We start from the raw sequence: 24,974 nt of genomic DNA, 5'->3' as shown, positions 1-24,974 counted from the left end.
CACATGAGAAGTAAGGTTATAACTCTCTTTTGGAGATTACTTACTATATACTTTAGGAAGTCATTAAGTGGGGCTATTTATAGACCCCACCTTTAACACTGACTTCAGTTGCATGTAACAACAACGATATCAAAATTGTTTTTGATACTCAAGGTTGTAGGGTGCCAAACCAAGTGCAACCCAGTTTTTTCTTGATTGATATGTACCTATAAGCTTAATTGGTTGCCCCTTTGAGACATTAACTTCTTTGTTTCTTTTTGGACACACATTTTCTTACTTTGTTTCTTTATTTTTTTTTTCTCTCTTTTGTTGATACTACCAAATTTTCTTCCATTTGTTTTTTCAAGAACCAAAATAAGACAAGTAAACATATAACAACCTATAAAATATCACAAAGTAGTAAAATTAAAATATGGACCCAACAAAGTGGTTTGCGGAATGGAAAATATTGTTTTCATTACTTTTGTCCATACACTAACCCTATTGTCTTCCTTCCCCAAGTTCAATATCATAAGAAATGAGTATATAAAATAATGACTAATTATTAAGTTTTGCATCTATTTAAATTTAAATGTCCCTCCTCGTTTATAAGCACAACAAAAAGAGAGAATTTTTTTTAAAAAAAGATTCACTTATATATTTCTATTTGGTTCTAGCCGAGTTATACAAAAAATGAGTGCGCTTGAGTTTTACTTCAAAATTGTGAACTTTAAAGAATGAACTTTGTCAAAAATATACATTTCAAACTTAAAACATCGGTGTTTAACGTCTCAAATTTGATTTTAAAGTTTTAAAATGAGACTACAAATATTTCCATATACATACTATACAATAAGTTGATAAAAAAAAGATGCTAACTTTCTATAGCATTAGAAACAATTTACTTCATTATGGATTCTAAACATTTTAAAAATCATTCTAATAAAAAAGAATATATATATTCTTAAAAGTTTCATATTCATACAATTGAAGTTTAAAAAGATTAAGAAAAGTTACCCAAAACTTTGACTAGTTGAGCTGTATTCAGCTGGAGGAAAGTCAGAGTCCATAGAATCTACAGAATCGACCACCATGGCTATTGGATGTTTAGGACCTTCCTGTCCTTCCGATAGAAAGTAAATGGAGGGCTTTTCCGGGTTAGGAATCTCCAACTTCCCTTCCAACATCTTCACCACTTTCCCCATCGACGGTCTCATCTCCGGCTGGCTCTGAAGGCACCACATTGCCGTTTGCACCATACGGTTAATAATCGCAAAATGGGCTCCACTGTCATACTGATTCCTGATCCGACTGTCTAAAACTTCTTCAATCTTCTCTTCCACAAAGGCTTTTTCGAATGCCCAGCTTGGAAAGTACCAAAACGCGCTCTCAACTGTCGATCCTTCTTTTGTATCGAAATTCCTGGTCCCGCTGATGATCTCCAGTAGCACCATTCCGAAACTATACACATCTGCTTTCGTCGTCATTGAATTTGAACCCAATTTCACTAGCTCCGGTGCCACATAACCGGGCGTGCCTCTGATCCGAGATATACTCACTGCTGTTCCGTCGTTTTCTTTTAGTTTCGACAACCCAAAATCCGATAATTTCGGGCAGAAATCGTTGTCTAGAAGGATATTTTCGGGCTTTATGTCTCGATGCAATACCCATTCCAGGCATTCCTCATGCAAGTACGCGATTGCTCTTGCAACTCCAATGGCGATTCTGTAACGGATTCCCCAATCTAGCAATGGGTTCTCTCCATCTATCTCTATTGAATCAGAGGACGAAGATTTGACGAAGAGGAATTTGTCGAGAGATCCATTGGGGATGTACTCGTAGACTAACATTCTTTGACCCTTTTCGGCGCAGAATCCCCACAATCTGAGCAAGTTGAGATGGTGCATTCTGGCGATAATGGTGACTTCCGCCCAAAAGTCCCCATCGCCGCCAGAGACGTTTTTCAAGCATTTCACGGCGATAACACGTTTGTCCGGCAATTCCCCTTTGAAGACTTCGCCGAATCCACCTTTTCCAACAGGATTTGAGAAGTCGTTGGTGGCAATCTTCAGCTCTTCGTAGCTGAACCGCTTCGGTCCACCGGCGGGTAGTGATTCGAGACCAAGCGTGCGAGCCATGTCTCTGTATTTGATAAACCTCTTCAAGAATGCACAGAAAAAAACCGCCCCGGAGATTAGTTCGGCTATGAATATGGAGACGATTATCCATATGTTCCTAGTTGTCTTGTCTTTGTTATCCGGTGGCGGCCGGATACTGATGTGAACTGGACATGTGGTTTGGAGTTTGTACTTCATTCCGGTGAAATTTGACTGATCTGTTTCCGAATTATCGACCTTCACAAAGGCAGCCGTCTTCATCCCAGGCGACCATAACCCGTTCGACAACATGTCTAGCTGAAGCACACACTGGTCGTTGCCCTCGAAGCTGAATGTATAGCCCACACAGCTCGAATTCTTCAAACAATTCGCTTGACAGACTGAAATATTTGGGGTTTGTATGAAAATTTGATTAGCCCCACCTCTAAAATTCACAAAATCCAGTTGAAGAAACTTGAGTTTGTTCGATACGTTGAGTTTCCGGTTGCATCCTTGACGTGCTCCACCGCGAGGATCGGGGCTGAATCCAGGAGCACAGACACAGTAAGTGGAATTGTAACTGCCACTACTCATACAGATAGAATTTGGGCCACAAGTATGAAAGATTTGACACAACTCTACATGTGCTTGCCAAACCATGTCCCACCTCGGAGAATTGGGGTCGAAGCTCAAAATCTTGAGGTTCCCATCATCGTCAACAACCAATTTCCGGAGCCGAGTCGAATTAAAATCAGTAGGGTAAATTGGGTTTTGATTATCTCTGTTGATTTGACCTGTATTTTCGAAATTCTTGAAAGGGTTATCAGTCCACCAATACCTCTCTGTTCCAAAGGTCAAATTAACAGAGTTCACAAACGAATATTTGCCGTTGTTGGAGATGATGGTGGTTCCATTAAATGTCTGATTAGGCAAGATAGTATTGGTGGGGAATTGGAAGCTTTCCCATGTCCCGTAAATCAAATCACCATCGTCGCGAAGGATTAATTGGGTCGAATTTGAATTGGCAGTGACATTGTTGAAAGGCCAGAGGTTGCGACCGGAGCCGTCGTTGAGACGGAGCTGGCCGGTGGCTGTGATGACCAGAGCTGCTGAACCGTTGACCGGATGAAGACGGTTGGCAGACCAGACGACGTTGTCTGTTGAGATGTTGAAGTACCAAACGGAGAAGATGAAGAGATTGGAGTTGTTGGGTAGTGGGCGGAAGCCAGCGGCGAAAAGGGAGTTGGGGGAGAGGAGAACAAGATTCTGGGAGGGTCGCCATGGAGATTGGGAGATAGAGAAGGCAGAGAAATTGGTGGGTTTGGGAGACTGGGCTGCTGCCGGAGATGGGAAGAAGAGAAGGAAGAGGGCGGAGAAAGCGACGGCGAGAGACATGGTTAAGAATTGAGAGGGCGGCGGCTGAAAGGCATGGAAATTAAATCGGGAGTTTGGAGATTTGTCATTAATTATTTTAATAAAAACTCAGCCCCCAGTTTTTGAAGTCTGGAATATATATATATATATATATATATATATATATATATATATATATATTGGTCATTAGATGTGATGTTGTTCTTCCCCATTTTGAAGGCTATTTTGATGTGATGTTCTTCCTCTTCTTTTTGAAGGTTATCTTCTTCAAAAAGCCTGACTTCTATATTAGGTACATTCTTATATGTTTTAAATATTGAATCTAACAACTCTGCGAAAGTCCCTTCTATCAACAAAACTCTTCCATGAATCTTCCTATTTATGGACACTTTTTTACGTATGTACAACATGGACATATGATATTTTTCAAGATGAAATATCAAAGTCAACAAGATGTTGATGTAGATATTGTTAATTTTTAATACTATGTACTTCTCATCATCATGGTCTAATATGATTTAAACCTTTCTTTGTTATGTATGAAAAAAAGAAGAGAAATAATAATATTATGGTAGAACCTATCATCAAATGGCAACCAAGTGGTGATATGAACTCAATATAGTTTATTATTATTATTTTGTTATGGGGATTGACTTGGGAAATTTAAAATATGAAGTTGGTGAACAAGTTTTTTTCTTCTTCATTCATCAATTTGGTTATTAAAAAAAACATAAAATATCATTTCTATTTGAGGTTTCTTTTAAATCAAAACTATAATAACTTTATCTGTTTTATATTAATAAGGGATAATCAACTACAAGTTGGTTTGGTTGGAGGGTTTTTGAATCATTTAGATGAGAACAATGAAATATTATTTTTTGCTAATAAAATTTTGGTTAATTTACAATTTTAATCCTAGCTGGTACCTAACAAATAATATTCTTGAATTTAGAGTTTTTTCATTTTCCGTTCTTAAATTAACTCTATTTTCTCTCTCTTTTTTTAAATCATGATTGACATTGTTTTGGGTTAGTTTGGACCAAACAACAAAATGGATATTTCTATACTAAAGTAGGAAGGCTAAAATCTAGACCGAAAGGAAAAGTGATATGGGCCTCGCCCATACTACTTTAGTCTGCCTTTGCCTCAAGTTAAGGTCGAGTCTAATGAAAGACCTCGCAATCCTGCTCGATCCATCCCAAACCAAGATGCATATGGAGCCCAAAGAAGTCCACATTGCCCTACTTAGCCCCATTCCAAGCCAAGACCCAAAGACCAAAAATATCCTAAAGAAATTCCAAGTCAAGAAGGGATATGGGATCCCACTTTGAAAAGGATTGGGAAAGAGGTCGAGCGAAAAACTCTATAAATATATAGGTGGTAAGAGCGCGAAAAAAGGTATCAAAAAAATTATTTTTTATTTTCTACTATATAGTTCTCTTACTCACTTATACATCATAATCATTTTTCACGATTTTGCAGGTTCTTTTTTTCTTAATTATAAATTTATCGTTGTTACCACGTGAAGAAGTCCATTTTCTCTTTGGCAAAATTTGGCATGATCAAATATGTTTCTTTATGAAAAGAGTTAGACTTCTTTGTTTTGCAAATTTTTTCTTCTCTAAACTAAAAACTTATCGTTGAACAAGAAATTTTGACCAATTAAATCGTGTCACGTCATCACAACACAATTTATTGGATTTAGGCTGTCAAGTTTTTCATATCTAATCCAATTCAAGCGCTTGATGAAAAATTGGGCCAAAGAAATAATGGACTCGAACCCGCCAAACACGTAGGTCCGACCTTACTAAGCAAATGGGCTCAAGCCCAGGAGACAAATGGGCCCTAACCTATCTAAAGCCCATAAAATTTTTCTATAAACAGAGACATTTGTCATTCATTTGAGGTTCTTTGGTTAAAAGAAGAATTGAAGCTTTGAAGAACTGAAGCTCTGGAGAATTGAAGTTTCAAACTTCTAAAAGCTCTCAAGACGTGCAAGTTCTTATCAACCTCGAAATCATCAACTTCTGAAAGATTGAAGACTTGAAAGATTAAACTTTTCTTGAATTCTAGAAGATTGAAGCTCAAATAGATTTGCAACCACGACTTCCTAAAGATTAAAATAAGTTCTAAGTCTTAATTTGTATGTAAAAGAAAGCATTAAAGGAGTAAATGTTAGAAATTATATCCATAACACTATATAAATCAATATACAAAATTCAATTCAACGAACCATATTTCTTCAGAAATCTTGTGTGAACACTTGCCATTTTGTTACCACGTGAAGTTTAGATATCTTTTTTTTTGTCGAAATTTAGTATCATCGAACGTGTTTATATAATAAAAGAGTTTAGTTTTAAATCAAATTTAAAAAAACAAAAAAACAAATAGTAAAAAGTAGAGAATAATTAAATAGAGATTTTAGAGATTGAATGAGTTTTATAGATTTAATTTTCAAAAATTAAAAGAAAATTAGATGGTTACCACACAATCATAAACAATTAATTTTGTGTCAAATAGGCCTTAAACATTTAGTAACAGCTCTACTTAAACCCCTAAACTTTTCCATATTATATTGAATAAAACCTAAAGAAAACTTTTAATGTTTTTGTAAATAAGTTTTTTGAATTATTCTAACATATTTAAATGGTACCAACCTATTGGATATTAAAATCTAATATTATGCAAAGATAAGTTCGTTAATTTGAGGAAAGGTGTAAAATACCCATTTGGCACAAATTCAAATCTACCAATTATTATAAACACATAATCATTATTGATTATTCATAATCAACCAATTATTTATTGTGTTTAATTTACATTGCTTCATTCATTATCAACTTATCCTACCTTTAAAACTTTTTTTTTCAGTATTCTTTATTAATATCATATTTATCTCATTTTTCATTTTTTATATAATATATTATTTTACAAAAAATATATCTTATATTTTTTTTAATTAAAATTTAAATTACTAAACTCAATTAATTATGGACATGATTAAGTATTAGATTATAACTAACGTTGAGTAAATATATGAATGGACAAATTTTAATTAAAAATTACTCAATTTTAAAATATTTATAATTAAAATTATTATTGATTCTTAATTAATTAAGTTTTTATCAGTGTAATGAATGATATTTATTGTTTAATTAATTAATCTATTAAAATGATGTAAAATTTTAATACTTTTAACTTTATAAATTAAATTAAAAAAATTAAAGCACCATTCATTCTGAAGCATCCTATAACAACATTAAACCAAATAATTCATTATTCAAAACTGTTAATAACAAAAGATGAGTGGAATATAGTCTTACTTGGATACTAATATAAAGGGTTAGCTATTTAATGTTTGGCAATTTAATTTTCCAGTTTAGGACATAAGAATGAAGAAGAATGAAGAAGAATGAAGAAGAATGAAGAAGAAGAAGAAGAAGAAGAAGAAGAAGAAGAAGAAGAAGAAGAAGAAGAAGTATACTTTGGGCCTTGTGCTTAAGCGGGCCGGCCACCGAACAGAAAAGAGTCGTTATCACTATTTCATTTTCTTCTTTTATCCTTTTTTAACACTAATTTTTCTGCATTCATCTAATTTGCTTTTAGTTAAAATAAACTTTTCCTAAATAATATGTAGATTAGATGTTGGTTATTTTAGATGGGTATAATTTTGTTCTACTATTTATTATTCTTTATCATACAAATAATCGATTTTCGTTTTCTATATATTTTTTCTTTATTGTTACTATTATTTTGAAAAATAATCCATTTTTACTGATTATTTTCAAGTTAATTTGTTCAATAGTTTGATATTTTGATTTTACTAGCTCTTAAAATAAAATTTTCTAGATTTACGTCACTTTTAGTTAATTGAAAAAAGATCATACATTTTTAGTATGCTAATTTCAAATTGAAACAAGCTAATACTTTAGAATTCTCGATTACTAAAAAATTATAGTTCTTTTTATCAAATTATATATGAAGGGTAAAAAAATGTATTTTAATTTTCATATGGTCATTGGAAGTGGTGTTCGAAAGTTGGTCTACAAACAACCCAACTCTTGAAACGAACACTCCCTTGGGCTGGTTGAAGAATAATAAGGGCATGTAGGTTATTTGAAAATACTAATCTTAATCATCAATTAAAAATAAACCTAATTTTAAGTTATTAATTTTTTTTTCAGAAAAAATTACAAGGCAAGAGGGAGGAAGTGATGCACCAAGACATCTAGTTAACTATGTTGACATCTCTATAGCATCTTCATCTCGTCCCAAAGACCGAAAGCAATGTTATTAATAGATGGAAAAGTACAAAACAAAGTAGAAAGTTATGAATATATTACAAAACGCATACGAGTTGAGCGATATAGAAGTAATGCTATAATTACAAAAAAAAGCAAAAAAAAAAAAAAAAAAAAAAAAAAAAGAATTTTTGGAGCAGCAAAGAGCATTAAAAATTTCTTCCCAAATGTGACAAAGTACAATCATTTCGCTCCAATCATAAGCACCACAACGAAGTTTTAATATGGCAACTCTACCTCATAAGACTCCATCTATCTCCGCTCTTTGCCTCAAACATCTTAATTCATCTTCATCTCCTTGCTATAGTTCACTTAATACACATTAATACAAAAAACAAAAGGAGAAGGCATCTTACACTGATTTTGTTTGAGATGGTTGTAGCTTTTAAAATAATGGCTAGCAATGGACGGAGGGCAAGGGGATGAAAGATCAGTTCAAAATTGAGATGCCCGCGCGAGAGAGATAATGGAGGTGCCTAATAATTTGGGTGAGGGGGGAAAGGAAGTTGGAAGTCACCCGGGCGGAGGAAGGGGAATTTAAATCTAACGTTGAATGCTTCGATTCAGGCAAGGAGAAGTATGAGATTAATTGGGAGATGTTATTTGTCACTTTCAAGGAAGAGGCCAAGGAGATGAATGGTGAGGTTGTTGCAGCAGAGTTAGTTATATTGGGTTTTTCGTTAGGACTCAAAGAGGTATATGTAATGGGGGTCTTGAATATTGTAAGAATTGAATCGGATAATCCTCCATTTTAATTTATGAATTACAACATAATCCCAATTAGGGTGATGTTGGAGGAATTTTCCCAATGAAGACGGGGATAGGGAATCTCCCCCGACCTCACTATATATCAAATCCTACGGCCTGTTGGTTTTATACAATGAATATAGGCATTAATATCTTTGTGTTTTGTTCTTTTTTTCTTCCTTCAATGTTCATCCTTTTATTTCTTTGGATCTATTAATGTATATTTTGTAATTAAGAAGATTGAAGATATTATATTATCTTATGATTATTAATGTATATTTTGTAATTAAGAAGATTGAAGATATTATATTATCTTATGATTGAAGATATTATATTATCTTATTTTATTTTGTATTATTTGTTACCTTTTTCTTCCATAGAACCTTGTATTTATACTCTCTTTTTCCTTGATGTAAATACATAAGACATTATTGATCCAAATAAAATCACATGGTATCAGAGCCTTTTTTAAACTAGGTTACTATTCAAATCGCCGTCGCCGCAACCCATCCGACGACCGCGTTTGCCGCCGCCGACACCGTCCTTCGCCCGGTCCTCTCTGTGCCTTCCAGATCTCCGAAGCCACGCTAGGTTAAGTGCGTGCAAGCCGGTCTCTGTGAAACCCAGACGAACCTAAAAGCCGAAACGTCATCTCCGTTAGATCCGACGCCCGCATTCGCCGCCGTCGACATTCGACGCCCGCGTCTTCTCTGTGCCTTCCAGATCTCCGAGCCGCGCCAGTTTGTGCGCGTACGAGCCGGTCTCCGTGAAACCCAAACTAACCCAAAAGCCGAAGACGTCGTCTCCTCCAGATCCGACGTCGTCTCCTCACAGACCCGACCCGAAACCACGAACTCGACGCTGTCTCTTCACAGATCCGCACTTTTCCTTCTAACCCGAAGCCGACCCGAAACCATCTTGCCGATCCAAAACCATCTTGCCGACCTGAAATTAAAAAAAAAATCTGCTCCATCTCCGTGAAACCCGACCCGAATTCCCCTGATTGGATTTTTTCTGAAACCCGTCCCGAAATTGCCCCATCTTTATTTAATTATTTATTTTCAATCGCTGACTTATTTTTTTTTTGTGAGTAAATGGAGAAAAGTGAAATTGCTCGTCCAATTAGCACAATTTTTTATGGCTCTAATTATATTACATGGACAAATCAAATGAAAAGCTTCTTAATTGGTCGAAAATTATGGCGCATTGTCACAGGAGATATTACCAAACCAACCAAACAAGACGATGAAGATGATAGCAAATTTATAGAACGCCTTGATGAATGGGACAGCAAAAATCATCAGATTATTACCTGCCTTAGTAACACGTCAATTCCTGCTATCCACACACAATTTGATGCTTTTGAAAACGCTAAGGAGTTATGAAATTTTTTGTCCACACGATTCAAGTCCGTCGGATTAGCGCATTACTATCAGTTGCACAATAGCCTTGTTAATCTTAATCAAGACGCTGGTCAATCAGTTAATGAGTATCTAGCCGTGCTTCAACCTATCTAGACTCAACTTGATCAAGCTACAATCAGTAAAGATCATCTTCGTCTTATTAAAGTCCTTATGGGACTACGTCCATAATATGAATCTGTTAGAGTTGCCTTATTACACCGCAGCCCCCTGCCCTCATTGGATGCCACTATCCAAGAAATATTATTTGAAGAAAGACGTCTTGGCATCAATCTCTCCAAACATTCTGATGTTGTTCTTGCTAGCACTTATTCACCACCTGAAGCATCAATCACTTTTTGTAAGAATTGTAAGCTCACTGGTCATAAGTTTATTAATTGTCCTAAAATAGAATGCAGGTACTGCCATAAGCCAGGTCACATTCTGGATAATTGTCCCATAAAACCACCTCGACCTCGAAACTATTCTACAAAAGCAAAGAACTTTACTAAACCCAATAACTCCTCTGCTGCTGCTGTTGCTCCGGATAATTCCACCACCCCTCAGTTTCAGATAAGTGATCTTCAAAGTTTACTAAATCACTTGATTTCATCATCTTCCTCTGCACTTGCCGTCTCACCAGGTAATCGATGGCTTCTTGACTCTGGCTGTTGCAATCATATGACATCTAATTACTCTCTTATGAACACCCCTAGTCCTACTAAATCTTTACCTCCCATTTATGCTGCTGACGACAATTGTATGAATATCACTCACATGGGCACCATCAATACCCCTAGTTTGAATCTTCCTCATACTTACTGTGTCCCAAACTTAACCTTCAATCTAGTATCTGTTGGTCAATTGTGCGACCTTGGCTTAACTGTCTCTTTTTCTTCCAATGGTTGTCAGGTTTAGGATCCTCAGACGGGACAGATGATTGGGACGGGTCGCAAAGTGGGAAGATTATTTGAGCTCCTATCACTTCAGGTTCCTCCTCCATCCATCTTTGCCCTTGTCACTGACTCTGATACATATCAGTGGCATCTTCGTCTTGGTCATGCTTCTCCAGAAAAATTGCGTCATTTAATCTCCATTAATAATTTAAATAGTATTACCAAATTTGTCCCTTTTAATTGTTTAAATTGCAAACTTGCTAAGCAACATGCCTTGTCATTTTCTAAATCCACTTCTTTTTGTGATAAACCTTTTGATTTAATCCATTATGACACTTGGGGGCCTGCCCCTACTTCTATTGTCCATAATTATCACTATTATGTGTTATTCATTGATGATTTCTCTCGATTTACATGGATTTACTTTCTCAAACACCGCTCTGAATTATCTCGCACTTATATTGAGTTTGCTAATATGATTCGTACCCAATTCTCATGTCCCATCAAAACCCTTCGCACTGACAATGCCTTGGAGTATAAAGACTCCACTCTTCTATCTTTTCTCTCCCAACAAGGCACTCTTGTTCAGCGCTCCTGCCCTCACACTTCTCAACAAAATGGACGTGCTGAGCGCAAACATCGCCACATTCTTGACTCAGTTCGTGCCCTTCTTTTTTCTGCCTCACGTCCTGAGAAATTTTGGGGTGAAGCAGCTCTTACATCCGTCTATACTATCAATCGTCTCCCTTCCTCCGTCCTTCAAAACATCTCTCCATTCGAAAGACTATATGGTACTCCTCCTAACTATTCCAACCTTAAAGTCTTTGGTTGTGCTTGTTTTGTTCTCTTGCATCCTCATGAACACACTAAACTTGAACCCCGTGCCCGCCTCTGCTATTTTTTTGGCTATGGCACAGAACATAAAGGTTTTCGTTGTTGGGATCCCCTTTCCAATAGACTTCGTATATCTCACCATGTCACTTTTTGGGAGCACACTATGTTCTCTTGTTTATCCTCCTTCCACGCCTCCTTCTCTAGTCCTCCATCTTTCTTCACTGACACATCTATTGACCTTTTTCCTCTCTCTGAGTCCACTCCTGATAATGAGCTTGATCAATCTGTACCTACTTCTGCAACCTCGGACCAGTCGTCCATCTCTGATGGAAATCCTGACCCTCCTCCAGACACCCCTCCTCGTCGTTCTACTTGGGTAAGGGAACCTCCTATTCATCTCCAAGATTATCACTGTTTTTCTACTATTGTTTCCTTTATTGAACCTACCTCTTATCAAGAGGCTAGTATTGACCCTTTATGGCAGAAAGCAATGAATGATGAATTACAGGCTCTTGAAAAGACGCACACTTGGGACTATGTTGACTTACCTCCTGGTAAAAGACCTATTGGCTGCAAGTGGATCTACAAAATCAAGACTCACTCTGATGGTACTATTGAGCATTATAAGGCTCGTCTTGTAGGAAAAGGGTATTCCCAAGAATATGGTATTGACTATGAAGAAACATTTGCTCCTGTGGCTCGGATGACGTCTGTACGTAGTTTACTGGCTGTTGCTGCTGCCAAGCAGTGGGCTCTTCTTCAAATGGATGTCAAAAATGTTTTCCTTAATGGGACTCTTTCTGAAGAAGTCTATATGAAGCCACCCCTTGGTACTTCTTCTCCTCCTCACAAGGTGTGCCTCTTGCGTCGCGCACTCTATGGTCTCAAACAGGCTCCACGAGCTTGGTTTGCCACGTTTAGCTCTACCATCACTCAACTTGGCTTTACTTCCAGTCCTCATGATACTGCACTTTTTACTCGTCACACACCCCAGGGTATTGTTCTTCTTCTTCTTTATGTTGATGACATGATTATCACTGGTAATGATCCACAGGCCATATCCGATCTCCAACACTACCTTGGTCAACATTTTGAAATGAAAGGCCTTGGGTCTCTCAACTACTTTCTTGGTCTTGAAGTCTTTCGGCGCTCGGACGGATATCTATTGTCCCAAGCTAAATATGCCTCTGATCTCTTAGCTCGCTCAGGAATTACCGACTCTAACACAGCTTCAACGCCGTTAGATCCCAATGTTCATTTGACTCCTTAGGATGGTGTTCCTCTTGAAGATGTCAGTATGTATCGGCAACTCGTTGGCAGTCTCATCTATCTAACAGTGACTCGTCCAGACATTGCATATGCTGTTCACATTGTTAGCCAATTTATGGCTGCTCCTCGAACCACCCACTTTACTGCCGTACTACGTATCCTTTGTTATGTCAAGGGAACTTTGGGACATGGACTTCAGTTTTCTTCTCAATCCTCTCTTGTATTATCTGGCTATTCTAATGCAGATTGGGCTGGGGATCCCACTGATCGGCGTTCTACAACCGGTTACTGCTTCTACTTAGGCGATTCTCTCCTTTCTTGGCGTAGTAAGAAACAAAGTGTTGTCTCTCGTTCTAGTACTGAATCAGAATATCGTGCTCTTGCTGATGCTACCGTTGAACTTCTATGGCTTCGTTGGCTTCTTGTTGATATGGGTGTTCCTCAGCAGGGTCCCACTCTCCTTCATTGTGACAATCGCAGTGCCATCCAAATTGCCCACAATGACGTTTTCCATGAGCGTACAAAGCACATAGAAAATGATTGTCACTTCATCCATCATCATCTCTTGAGCCACACACTTCTTTTGCAATTTGTCTCCACCACTGAGCAACCAGCCGATATCTTCACCAAAGCCTTATCATCTACTCGCTTCAATCAGATACGTACCAAACTCAAGTTGACAGCTACTCTACCACCTTGAGTTTGAGGGAGGGTATTAATGTATATTTTGTAGTTAAGAAGATTGAAGATATTATATTATCTTATTTTATTTTGTATTATTTGTTACCTTTTTCTTCCATAGAACCTTGTATTTATACTCTCTTTTTCCTTGATGTAAATAAATAATGTCTTATTGATCCAAATAAAATCACAGGATCAAAGACAGCATCATCTACTTCAAGTCTGAAATAGAGAAATCTTCTTCATTTCTCGGTTTGCTAATTAATTGCCTGAAAATGAAAGAAAAAGCAAAAGTTTGAATATACTTTGGGGTTAACTTGTGGGCAGCTGTGTGAAGTGAATTTTACATAGCAAAACTTTACAGATATAAATAAAAGGTATGATCACACAGATCATGCTTTAATTTACATGAATAAAGAATTCTTAATCATGTTGTATCTGTTTCTGCATCTAATTCTACTCAAATGAAAAAAAAAAAAAATATATAGTCACAAAATAAATAAATAAATAAGAGCCTCTATTTAACAAAAAAAAAAAAAAAAAAAAAAATCTCTTCTATAGATTTAATAGTCTAACTACCTCCAAAGAATTGAACTCAACTTCCATTAAAGGATTTTGCTCCTGATATTCCATCTTATTCTAATTTAGAGGTTAAATCTTCTCTCGGGAGTTTTAGCAATTGTGATCAAAGAGTCATTCACATATACATACTATTTCTTAGATCCTACTTAATTAGAGTTATCTTATCATTTGACATAAAACTACCTTGAATCTTATCCAAGAGACATTGTTATGGTGTTACTTAATAGAATAAGCATAAGATTGCATTCATATTAACATTTTAAAGTGTTTAAATAAGTGTTTCTAAATACAACAAAAATATTTAGTAATACTTGAAAAATTAATCTACACACATACCCTATAGGTCGGGTTGTGTCTTTTTCAATATTCATTGTCATGAAATGTTGGAATATACAGAAAAAGAAAAAAAAAAAAAAAAAAAAAGATGAAAAGGAAAAGCAGGCACGCTTGCTCCCACACTCAACTTTCAACTTTGGAAATGTAAATAAAACCCAAACTTTAAATAAATCCACTTCTGAAAGTTGCCAAAAAAGTAGAAAGTAAAAAGTGTAAAGGTTTTTTCTGAGAGATTTTGGGCATTTTGGGTTTTGTCTTTTTAGTAAAACAGCTGCGGACCATTCATTGGTTTTGCTGTAGAGACAAAACACCAAACCAACTACTGTATTCTGTGCCCATAATTGCACTTTCTCCAAAGAAATAAAGAAAAAAACAAAGCCATAGAAATAATGCACATGTTTACACCCTTTTTTCTCCCATTCTTTCTGACTCTGATTATCATTTCATTCATCTATGATTGCCCCTTGAAGCCTTCAAGTACAATCAAATAATTGTACCCTTAATTGCTATTTATCCTCTCAATTATCTTTTATTTCCCAATCTTTTGTTGTGTAATCCCAATTTGTATATCCATATACTGTTTTTGGATTGAGATTAGATCGAATTGGATTTATAAATAACTAATTTATTGCTAACTTCCTAAAAAGTCACTGTTAAACTAAATATTGATATGTTAGATATATAGGTTAAATTGAAAGGTTTGATGGATATCTCTTACAAAAATCCTTAGAGCATGACAAAACAACCCTTAATTAATCACCAATACAAATATGAATACTAATGAAAATTAGAATTTTTTTTTAATAATACATTTTAAAAAAGTAATGTCAAAAATAGGGTGAGAGGCAAACTATTGACAAAAAATAGAGTGATTTTGTGGAAGTCTGTGTAACCCGTACACGACTTTGCTAGGAAATCGTACACGGGGTCCACGACTTCAATGCGTGGACCCCACTCTCTTCTTTTTTAATTCAAAGATATTCGATATATATATTTATTTATTTAGTATTTAATACGTGGGTCCCGCACGTATTAAATATATATTTATATATTTATATATTTATTATTTAATATGTAGGTCCACGCATAATCACTCTATTTTTGTCAATAGTTTGCCTCCCACCCTATTTTTGACATTACTTTTTTAAAATGCATTATTAAAAAAAAGATCTTGAAAATTAGACGTACTTTTAGTTTTTTAGTTTATTTAGAGAGTGAAAATTAAAAAGTTTGATTATCAATTTAAATAATCATTCGTATAATCCCACAAAGATTGAACTCTATATATGCATACCTTAGCATTATTTGGTCTAGAAAATGATCCGTATATACTAATAATGTCAAAGTGAGTTTAGTTTAATTAACCTAACTTATGTGCATACGAATAATACTTAAATATTTACGATAGTATGATTTTTATTAATTTTTTTCTTTTATGAAAAATTATGATTGTATAGTGAGGATACACTTGCCCTCACATGATTTGAACATGTAATGTCTAAAGAGATATCCTTTTTTAGATATAATGTCTAAATATCTAGATTTGCACTTTCTTGTTCGTTCTTTTATAATTAAGCCTAATCTTATTTATGATCATCTAATTAAAGGACCTAACAAATGTTACTAATATTTGGACTTCTTCTTTATTGTCCTCCTAAGGAGCTTCAGAGAATACTTGAGTTTAATTTAATAGTAACAGTCATTTAATCTTAACGTATAATGATCATCATAGATTTGCTTAATAGTAAATAAAAAACATCTTTTTGATAAATGGTTAAGATGTAATGAGTTAAAACTATGATAACCACCTACAAATATTATAAGGTCAAACGAGTTGTCTTATAAAACCAATTGAGACGGGCGTAATTAAGCTAGTTCAGATGCTCACATATATATTAAAAAATAAAATTAATATATACATAGATTTTCAATAAATTATTAGGACTATATTATTCTTAAAAACTTAGTAAATGAGTTTGGTCTATTATTTCTCAATCCTACAAGAATAGACAAACAATTTAATTTAAACCTTAAATTTAACATAAAACAAGCTCTATGGGTAGGAAGCAAAGTACATTAGGTATGTTATCAGCCAAATCAATTAAAGATGAGAATAACTCTAGATTAATTACAATATTTGTAACATAGTTGATTTGTGTTATTTCCTTTTATCATATCATAGTGCTGTTAAATCTAGATGAATCGAAATATATATGCAGGTGACAACATCTTTTAATGTAATTTTACAAATTTGGAGAGAGAAAATATAAATCATTGATAGCATGATAATGATATATGTATGCATGCACTACTAGAATTTTCTTTTTGGAAACACACAACACTATAAGGTTTGATGTTAGCAATTGACGAATGAGAAAAGGTCACAAACATAAGAAGCAAACAAGATTGAAAAATTAGGAAGTCTTTTTCCTTTTCCATCTTAAAAAACAAAACATTGGCTTGTGGCCTTGTTAATGTTTTTTAACATCACACATGGACCACATTAAAATTTTGGCACTAAATAATGTTCATTACTTTTGTTTGAAAAATCTACGGGCATTTCACTCATCCACCTAGGATTAGACCATGGACTCGAATATTGTATAGGATAAGAACAATAATAAACTTTCAATTACCTCTACACTAATATATGATGTCGTCTAATTTAAGTAAACCCTAAATCCTAAATTTTGCTTTTAGAAGAAACAGTTGAAAGTTGTTGAAATAATGGATATATATATTAAGGATCGCTCCACAAGGTGAGACTTTCCTTACACTCGATTCTACCGGAATTTACATAAAAATAATATCTGGTCATTAATTAAATATGTATAGAGTATTTTGAATTAAACAACATATGGATGTATTGAGTTAGTAAAGGATACCATCCAAAAATATATATTGTCTAAGATCGTTGTTTCCTTATTTATTTTCCAAATATCTACAGTTTGTGCACTAAATAAAAAGGTTGGACATGACTTGACTTTTGCACAACTATCATCACAATTTGTTTGGATATGTTGCAAGTAATTTGTAGGGCCAACAAATGTGACGTGTTAGGTTGGTGTAGTGCACAAATATAAAGTATTAGACACACATTTTTATCTAGTCCCATCCAAATATCTAATCACTCGTTGATGTCATATGATAGTTGAATAATGTATATGTCGTGAGGTAGTTTTGCTACTGTCTAGATAAGATGATCTGATATGTAGCAGTGAGCATGATAGACTGAAAAACCAAATAGACCAACTGAACGAAAGATATGATCGATCAAAGATAAGGAGAGAGGCCTGTTCGATATCGATCTGGAAAAATTTCAGACAACAACATTTTAAAAAAGTTTTGAAGACTTAAATCGACATAGGACTGACCGACTAACCAACGATAGGTTTAGTTAGAAAACCGACTTTAATCGATCGATGCTCACAACCACTATCAATAAATACCTTTCTCTAAGTTCAAAGTATGGTATAAGTTTTGACTATATCTAATCATTTTACGCTTGTTTAGAGTCTTGTAAACTCAAATTGATCCGCCCATTAACAGTTAAAAGAGTCGCAAAAACAAAGAAATGACAAAAGTAAAATATAGTTTCCAATCCCAATGGAACTCATCTGGGTTTTAGACAATACAATCACCGATGATTAATTCCCTTGTTTAAACTAAAAACCAAATTTAATTTCTATAATATAGAAAATGCGATTCAAACTTAAAATGATATGTGTAGGCAATAGAGGCTCATAAAGCAAAGAAGAATAAGTAAGATTCTCTTGAAAAAAAGAAAAGAAAGAAAAAAAGAAAAGGAGAAAGGTACGTAAAGGTTTTTATATTTATTGTTTTTATTGAGTATTAATTTAGAGAAAAAGGCATGGGGATGAATGGGAACGTGGTGGCCACACTCCTTCCCTTCAATTTTTGCCTCTTTACATCCGATTATTTTTGGGATTTTCTTTTCACTTTTTCTAAAGTTCCATCAACTTTTTTCTCTCCTCATTTTCTGTCCTCAACTTTTGTAAAAGTAAGAAAATCATTCATTCACCACTTCTTTATTATATATATATATATATATATATATATATATATATATATATATATATATATATATTTTAATATGGTAATGTATTATATATAAAATGTTGTGTCTTATTTTAGTGTTATTAAAATTCCTTCAATCACTTTCTTTTTCTTCTTCATATTAATTCTCTCTTTGTCTCTATCTTTTAAGTGGACTCTAGTATCAAAATTTTAAAATAGGCCATGAGATCAAACTATTTGACATGCAAAGAATCAAACAACAAAAAACCTGTAGTTCAAAAACGATGTAAAAGAGAGAAATTGTTTAATTATTTTGAAACATATATATATATATGTATGTATGTATATGTATGTATGTATATGTGTGTGTGCATGCATAAATAAGGGATAGAGGGTTTGTAACATCCTAAGCCTATGATGCAAAATTTAGATATTACGTTTAGTGGCTTTGACATTCCCATGCATCTACTACAACATAGCAATGTCACACCTTGTCTTATAGATTGCTTCCAAGGATGAAGATTATTTCCACACATAAACCAACGTGGATTCTTTCGAAAAGCTTTGTCCTTGTTCACATGTTTTTTGGAAAAAAATTTGAGGATGTTGTGTGATATATATAAGAGAACTACTCAAAAACTACACTTAAACAATAAAGTTCTTATAATTGAGCTACTAAAAAAATACACCATATTGATTATTATTTGTGTCTATCATAATATAAATATACATAAAAGATAGTTCATTTTAATCTATATAAACTCTATCGTAGATAAATATTAATATTTTATAAATTATTTTAGATAACTCTAAAATTAATTTAAGATTAATTAATTACTACAATTTTCTTCTCCAAGAAGACAAACTCAAATTTTGTGCATCCAATGCATCATCTGTATCAAATAAATGCAATCCATTTTATTTTTTCTTTTGTCCAAAATATTTTAAAGGTTCATTGTTATATATTTTAAAATTTTTTGTAGTTTTTATTTAATACATTTTTATTTTTTTAAAATTAATTAATAGATATTAATAATAAATAGGGCAGTTAATAGTAAAGAATTGAAAGCTAATAGGGTAATTAATATTAAATAAAGACGAAACTAAGTTTAGTTACAAAAGTGCTGTTGCGTTGATTATATATTTTTAACAAAAATAAGCATCTAAATAATATACATATACTTATTTACTCATTTGAAAATAATAATACGCTTAATCTAACTTTTTTAGAATAATCTATCGAAAATAACATTTTATTAATATTTTTCATCAAAATTTTATATAAAAATTATGACCCCAATATTTTATGATCACGAAAACTTTAATATTCACAGTCAAGTTTATAATAAAATTTTCAAAATTTAAAGAAAGAAAAGTTTAAATATTTGAAAAATCCCTTTGGGTCCTCTCTCTCTTCACCATCAAAATCTCCCTCTTACTTCACCCCTCTAATTATTTTATTCACTTTAGTTCTTCATAAAATTAATATTAATCTTATATTAAAAAGTTAATATTCATCTTTATGTTTTTTTTTTTCTAAGTAACAATCCTAACCCTAGATAAATAATGTAGGCTAAAGTGAATTTAGTTTAGTGTATTGATATCACTAAAGGTTGAAGGTTTAGTATCTCACTAACACTATTGTATTGAAAAAAAACTAAATATTGTACAACTAATTTGGTAATTATATATCATGGGTTCAAGAGATAAAAGAATAGGCACTAGCACCATTTTTTAGAATTCGATGAAATAGTTTTACTTACTGCATCTAGATCGACCATCGAGATTTTTATAAAAAGCTAACATTTTTTCCTTATAATTTTAACGTGGAAAGGAGGATAAGATATGATAGAAAAAAAGTTTTGGAAGAAAATAGAGTGGGAAAAAATTTGACTTAAGAAAAAAGGGGAAATTGCAAAATTAATAATAATAAAAGATGAAAAATTGTCAAAGAATATTTTAATAAAATATTTACGCTTTATATAAAAAATCAAATATAATTAATTTTATTTTCAAGTAGTTTCATTAGTTTGTCAATTTTAAAAATATAAAAAATGAGTCTTTTAAAAAATACAACAAAGCTGTAAAATATTTACTCTCCATAACAATTTCAAAAATGGAAAAAGCTCACAGGTCAATGTAAAATACCATAAAATACCCCGTCAACTACTCGCGTAATATATTTGGTAGACGATTGTTTAGATTTGGCTATTATTTGATACACGATCGTTTTACATTTGACTAAACGTTTTTTTAATTCTTTTGTACATAATCATTTAGATTTAGCTAAATATTTTTTTTTTTTAATTATTTGGTACACCATCGTTTAGATTTGTTTATTTTTTTTTAAACAATCGTTTATTTTTTTATACGATTGTTTAATTACTTTTTTTTACACCATCGTTTACATTTGGATACTCCAATTTAAACGACTTTTTTCAAGATTTTTTATACACGATTCTTGCTATTTTTGTACACGATCGTTTAAATTTGGTTACGACATAAAAGAAAAAGAAAAAAAAAGACGATAGAAAGAAATTACAATTAAAAGGAAAATAAAGATGTAAGGACAAACAAAAAATAATTAAAAATAAATAAATTTATATATTTTGTTATATGGGGCGTAAATATATTAAAAATAACTTAAAAAGAAAAAGAAAAAGAAAAAAAGAAAAAAAAAAAAAAAAAAAAAAGGAATTTGGGTTGGTAGTGATTGAGTGGGTAGTGGAGAGTGCAATGCTTAGCTGTGTGTTTGTTGTTTTCTGCTGACTACTCTTTGGAATGGAATCTTTTTGGAGAGTTTATCAAATTATAATTAACATTATTAACCTCTTATTATGGCATCTTTCTTTTTTCAAAATTCATTTCACCCTTTCTCTATTTTGTTTATTTTTCAACTTTTCATTTTTTTTACTTGTGTTAAAAACAACAGGGATTAAACACATCTATCAAGTACTAAATCAACACCATTTACTAATATATATAATCTAAAATTATACCCTCTCCTTAATATATTATATTTATGAACTATTACTTATTATTTTTAATCTAAATTAATCTGGCGGTTTATAGCAAAGGAAAATATAGTTTTCTTTTTCAATTATTAACACTCAAATAAATAACTAAAACTAAAGTAAATATACTTATACTTCATTTGAAAGTATTTAGTCCAATGAATTAAAGTTGGCAGAGTAAAATTGTAAAGTGGACTTCTTTTTTTATCCAAAAAGTTGGTGGATGATATACAACAAAAACAACGTCAATTTCATGTTTTTATAATAAATTATTCTTACATTGTTAATTAATCCTACGGGACCTCACAATTCCAGTGGTTGCTCCAAATTAAAGAGCAACGAAATTGGAATTTGGGTAGGTTAGATTTTGATGTATTGATATAAATTGGTCAATTTTGGAGGAGTGGAATTTTGGTCCATGGAAGTTATAATTGATGATTGATATGTTAAGGGCTTGTGGTTTACACACGCATTGTGATTATGATTTTATTCCTTTTGACATTTTGGTATAAGCTTGTGCCCAACACACGCCTTCTTGTGCTGTGGAGCCTCCCCTAAAGATTTCCGATCCATTCATTTCTTTGTCATTTGCCATTCAATGTTTTCTATTCAAATAATATATTATTATTATTATTATTATTATTTCTTTTTAATTCTAAGTTTTTCTAATTTCTGCATTATGCCATGATATGATTCACATAAGTTTATTACTATATTTTTTATTGTTTTGATTTATTACACGATCATGGAAGTAAAAATTCCTAAATTAAAAGAACTTTTTTTTTTTTTTGGTTCTTAAAAGATCTCCATGAACACGTAGATAGGTAACATATCAACATGTATTTATATATATAATTGGCAAATAAGATATTTGAATAATAATCTAACAAGTATCACAAACAAATCTCCATGTTTCAAAAGAGAAAAAAAAATTATAAAAACGTATAATCATAACCCTTTAATGAATAGAAATAGTTGTTTGAAAACAATTATTGTTTACACCCACATTTATAACAACCTACCAAAATTATAAATCTTTCTATATATGAAAACACCTATTTGAAATTTTATTCAAATTTAGAATTAAAGACTAATTGAATTTGGTTTACCAAAAAAAAAAAAAATTAATAAATACAGTCTAGTCTATATTACACTTGTGTTTGCGTAGTGTTTCTGGGTGCAAATTAAAAATATGCTAATAAGGCATATTTTTGTTTTTGTTTAATTTTTGTACTAAATAAGAAAAATAAGATATATGAGATTAAGTGCTGGCCCTAATTAATCATTGTTTGGGGTTTAGAAACGTAGAGTCCATTTATTTACTTGTGAATCAACTTTTTCTTCTGTTCCGTGAGAGAGAGAGAGAGAATTTCAATATGGCCTCAACACTTTTTGATACTCTATATAAATGTGGCCATTTCTTTGCTTTTTCTTCACACACCATTTGTCCATTTTCCTTTGCTTTCTCTCTTTCTTCAAACCCAATTTGGGATCTTAAATTAATTAAATTAAGCTTTTAACAATGGGGGAAGCTGCTGGTTTCACTGATCCAGAGAAGCAGAAACTTCTTCTTCATGATCATGAGGAGAAGCACTTCATGTCAAGTGAAGTTGTCCGTGACATCATCATCGGTGTCTCCGATGGCCTCACCGTGCCATTTGCCCTTGCAGCCGGACTTTCTGGGGCTGATGTTAGCTCCAGCATTATCCTCATTGCTGGAATTGCTGAAGTTGCTGCCGGAGCCATCTCCATGGGACTTGGAGGGTATACTATACAATCCCTTAAATACTTTGTTTTTCTTTTTAATATTTATTATTTCTTTTCGATGTCTAAAAAATGTTAAATTTTTAGTAAGAAATCGAGATCGAAAAATCAAACTTTCAACTTCTAGAAAAGAAAGTTATATGGATAAGATTGATAAGACTGATTTTTTGTTTTATAACGATATTTGAAATTATACAAGGTAAACATTTTTTTTCAAATAACTTTTTTGACTCATCTGCCTCTAATTTGGCTTTAAATTTGTTTGTTACACTTCAAAAGTGGTTTGGTAAGTAAATTGATTGAATATAATATGTTACTATATATAAACTTAACATAAAAAAAATAAAAGAAAAGAAAACAATGTGTCAAAGTGCCTTCTAGTGGGTCATTCAAAAAAAAGAAAGAAAAAGAAAAAGCCACCTATATATTCATCCACACTCACATAATAAAAAAGTAGAACTATATACTATAGTTAGATTAAATATAGACTCTTGAAGAGGCCAAATTAGTATTAATAATTTGTCCAAATATATGAAATCATATATATACTTGAAACAATCATTACTTGATTCTTGATTTATTGGATGAGGAATAATTTTATAAAAAATAAAATAAAATATCAATTTTCTTTTGTTCACAAGGTTTGTTTCAAGTGACCACATTTAGTCGCTATTTTTTAGTTCATGTATTTTGGTCTATATATGTATATATATTGGTAAAATCAAAGTGTAAGGAAGATTGTACTGAGTTGAAATAATGCAGATATCTTGCAGCTAAAAGTGAAGCTGATCATTACATGAGAGAACTGAAGAGGGAACAAGAAGAGGTGATTGAAGTTCCAGACATAGGTAATTTATTTATTTGGCCTTTCTTTTCTTCTTTACTTTATTTAGGTTTAAATTATTGGTATAGTTAAGTTTGGATTAATCGTTTAATTGAAAACTTAATATAATGATTTCAGAGGCTGCTGAGGTGGGAGATATATTGTCACAATATGGGGTTGAAGCCCATGAATATGGCCCTGTTGTTGCTGCTCTTAGAAGGAACCCTCAAGCTTGGGTTGATTTCATGATGAAGTAACTAAACTTTCCTTCTCACACTTTTCTTTTGAATCATTTTCCACACACTAATCATAAATTTTTGTTTATTTATAATTTGGGGTGATGCAGATTTGAATTGGGGTTAGAAAAGCCAGACCCAAAAAGGGCATTAATAAGTGCATTAACAATAGCCATATCCTACATAATTGGTGGGTTGGTGCCCTTATCGCCATACATTGTGTTCCCCGCTGCTGGAGATGCTGTGATTGCTTCTGTAATCGTAACCATAATTGCATTGCTAATCTTTGGCTTTGCTAAGGGCTATTTTACTGGTAATCGTCCCATTATGAGTGCACTACAAACCGCCTTAATTGGAGCCATTGCTTCTACCGCTGCTTTCCTCATTGCGAAGGCTTTTCGTACCTGAAACTTCTTCGTTATCAAAGTATGTCAGCATTAGAAAGAAGAATATATATATATTATTGGATATAGTTATGGACCCGAGTGATGATTCTTAATTAAATTGTAGTGCTTGCTTCTGGCTAGTAATTTCTTTTAGATATGTTCGCACCATTTATGTAAAGTAAATGTACTCGTTTAATTAGGATTGAGTTGTTTTCAAA

General features: G+C 32.8%; 3 protein-coding genes across 3 annotated transcripts; 2 read left to right on the top strand and 1 right to left on the bottom strand.

Moving 5' to 3' along the window:
- Nucleotides 1-836: 836 nt before the first annotated feature.
- Nucleotides 837-3,587, bottom strand: LOC103504500 (G-type lectin S-receptor-like serine/threonine-protein kinase SD2-2). The gene has a single exon (XM_008468844.3). It carries the CDS (start codon nt 3,468-3,470, stop codon nt 993-995), a length of 2,478 nt encoding a protein of 825 aa, XP_008467066.1. The 5' UTR covers nt 3,471-3,587; the 3' UTR covers nt 837-992.
- A 9,337-nt stretch (nt 3,588-12,924) lies between these two features.
- LOC127150879 (secreted RxLR effector protein 161-like) lies at nt 12,925-13,596 on the top strand. Its single transcript, XM_051089576.1, has one exon. The coding sequence runs from the start codon at nt 12,925-12,927 to the stop codon at nt 13,594-13,596; it is 672 nt and encodes a 223-aa protein (XP_050945533.1).
- Nucleotides 13,597-22,916: 9,320 nt separating this feature from the next.
- On the top strand, nt 22,917-24,974 carry LOC103504490 (vacuolar iron transporter 1-like). The gene is made up of 4 exons (XM_008468836.3): nt 22,917-23,311; nt 24,074-24,159; nt 24,273-24,387; nt 24,481-24,974. The coding sequence occupies exons 1-4, from the start codon at nt 23,070-23,072 to the stop codon at nt 24,776-24,778; spliced, it is 741 nt and encodes a 246-aa protein (XP_008467058.1). The 5' UTR covers nt 22,917-23,069; the 3' UTR covers nt 24,779-24,974.

The sequence above is a fragment of the Cucumis melo genome, chromosome 9 (genome assembly GCF_025177605.1).
Source record: "Cucumis melo cultivar AY chromosome 9, USDA_Cmelo_AY_1.0, whole genome shotgun sequence".
Lineage (NCBI taxonomy): Eukaryota > Viridiplantae > Streptophyta > Magnoliopsida > Cucurbitales > Cucurbitaceae > Cucumis > Cucumis melo.
Note: the sequence above shows the minus strand (reverse complement) of the source record. Positions and strands in the feature narration are given on the sequence as shown.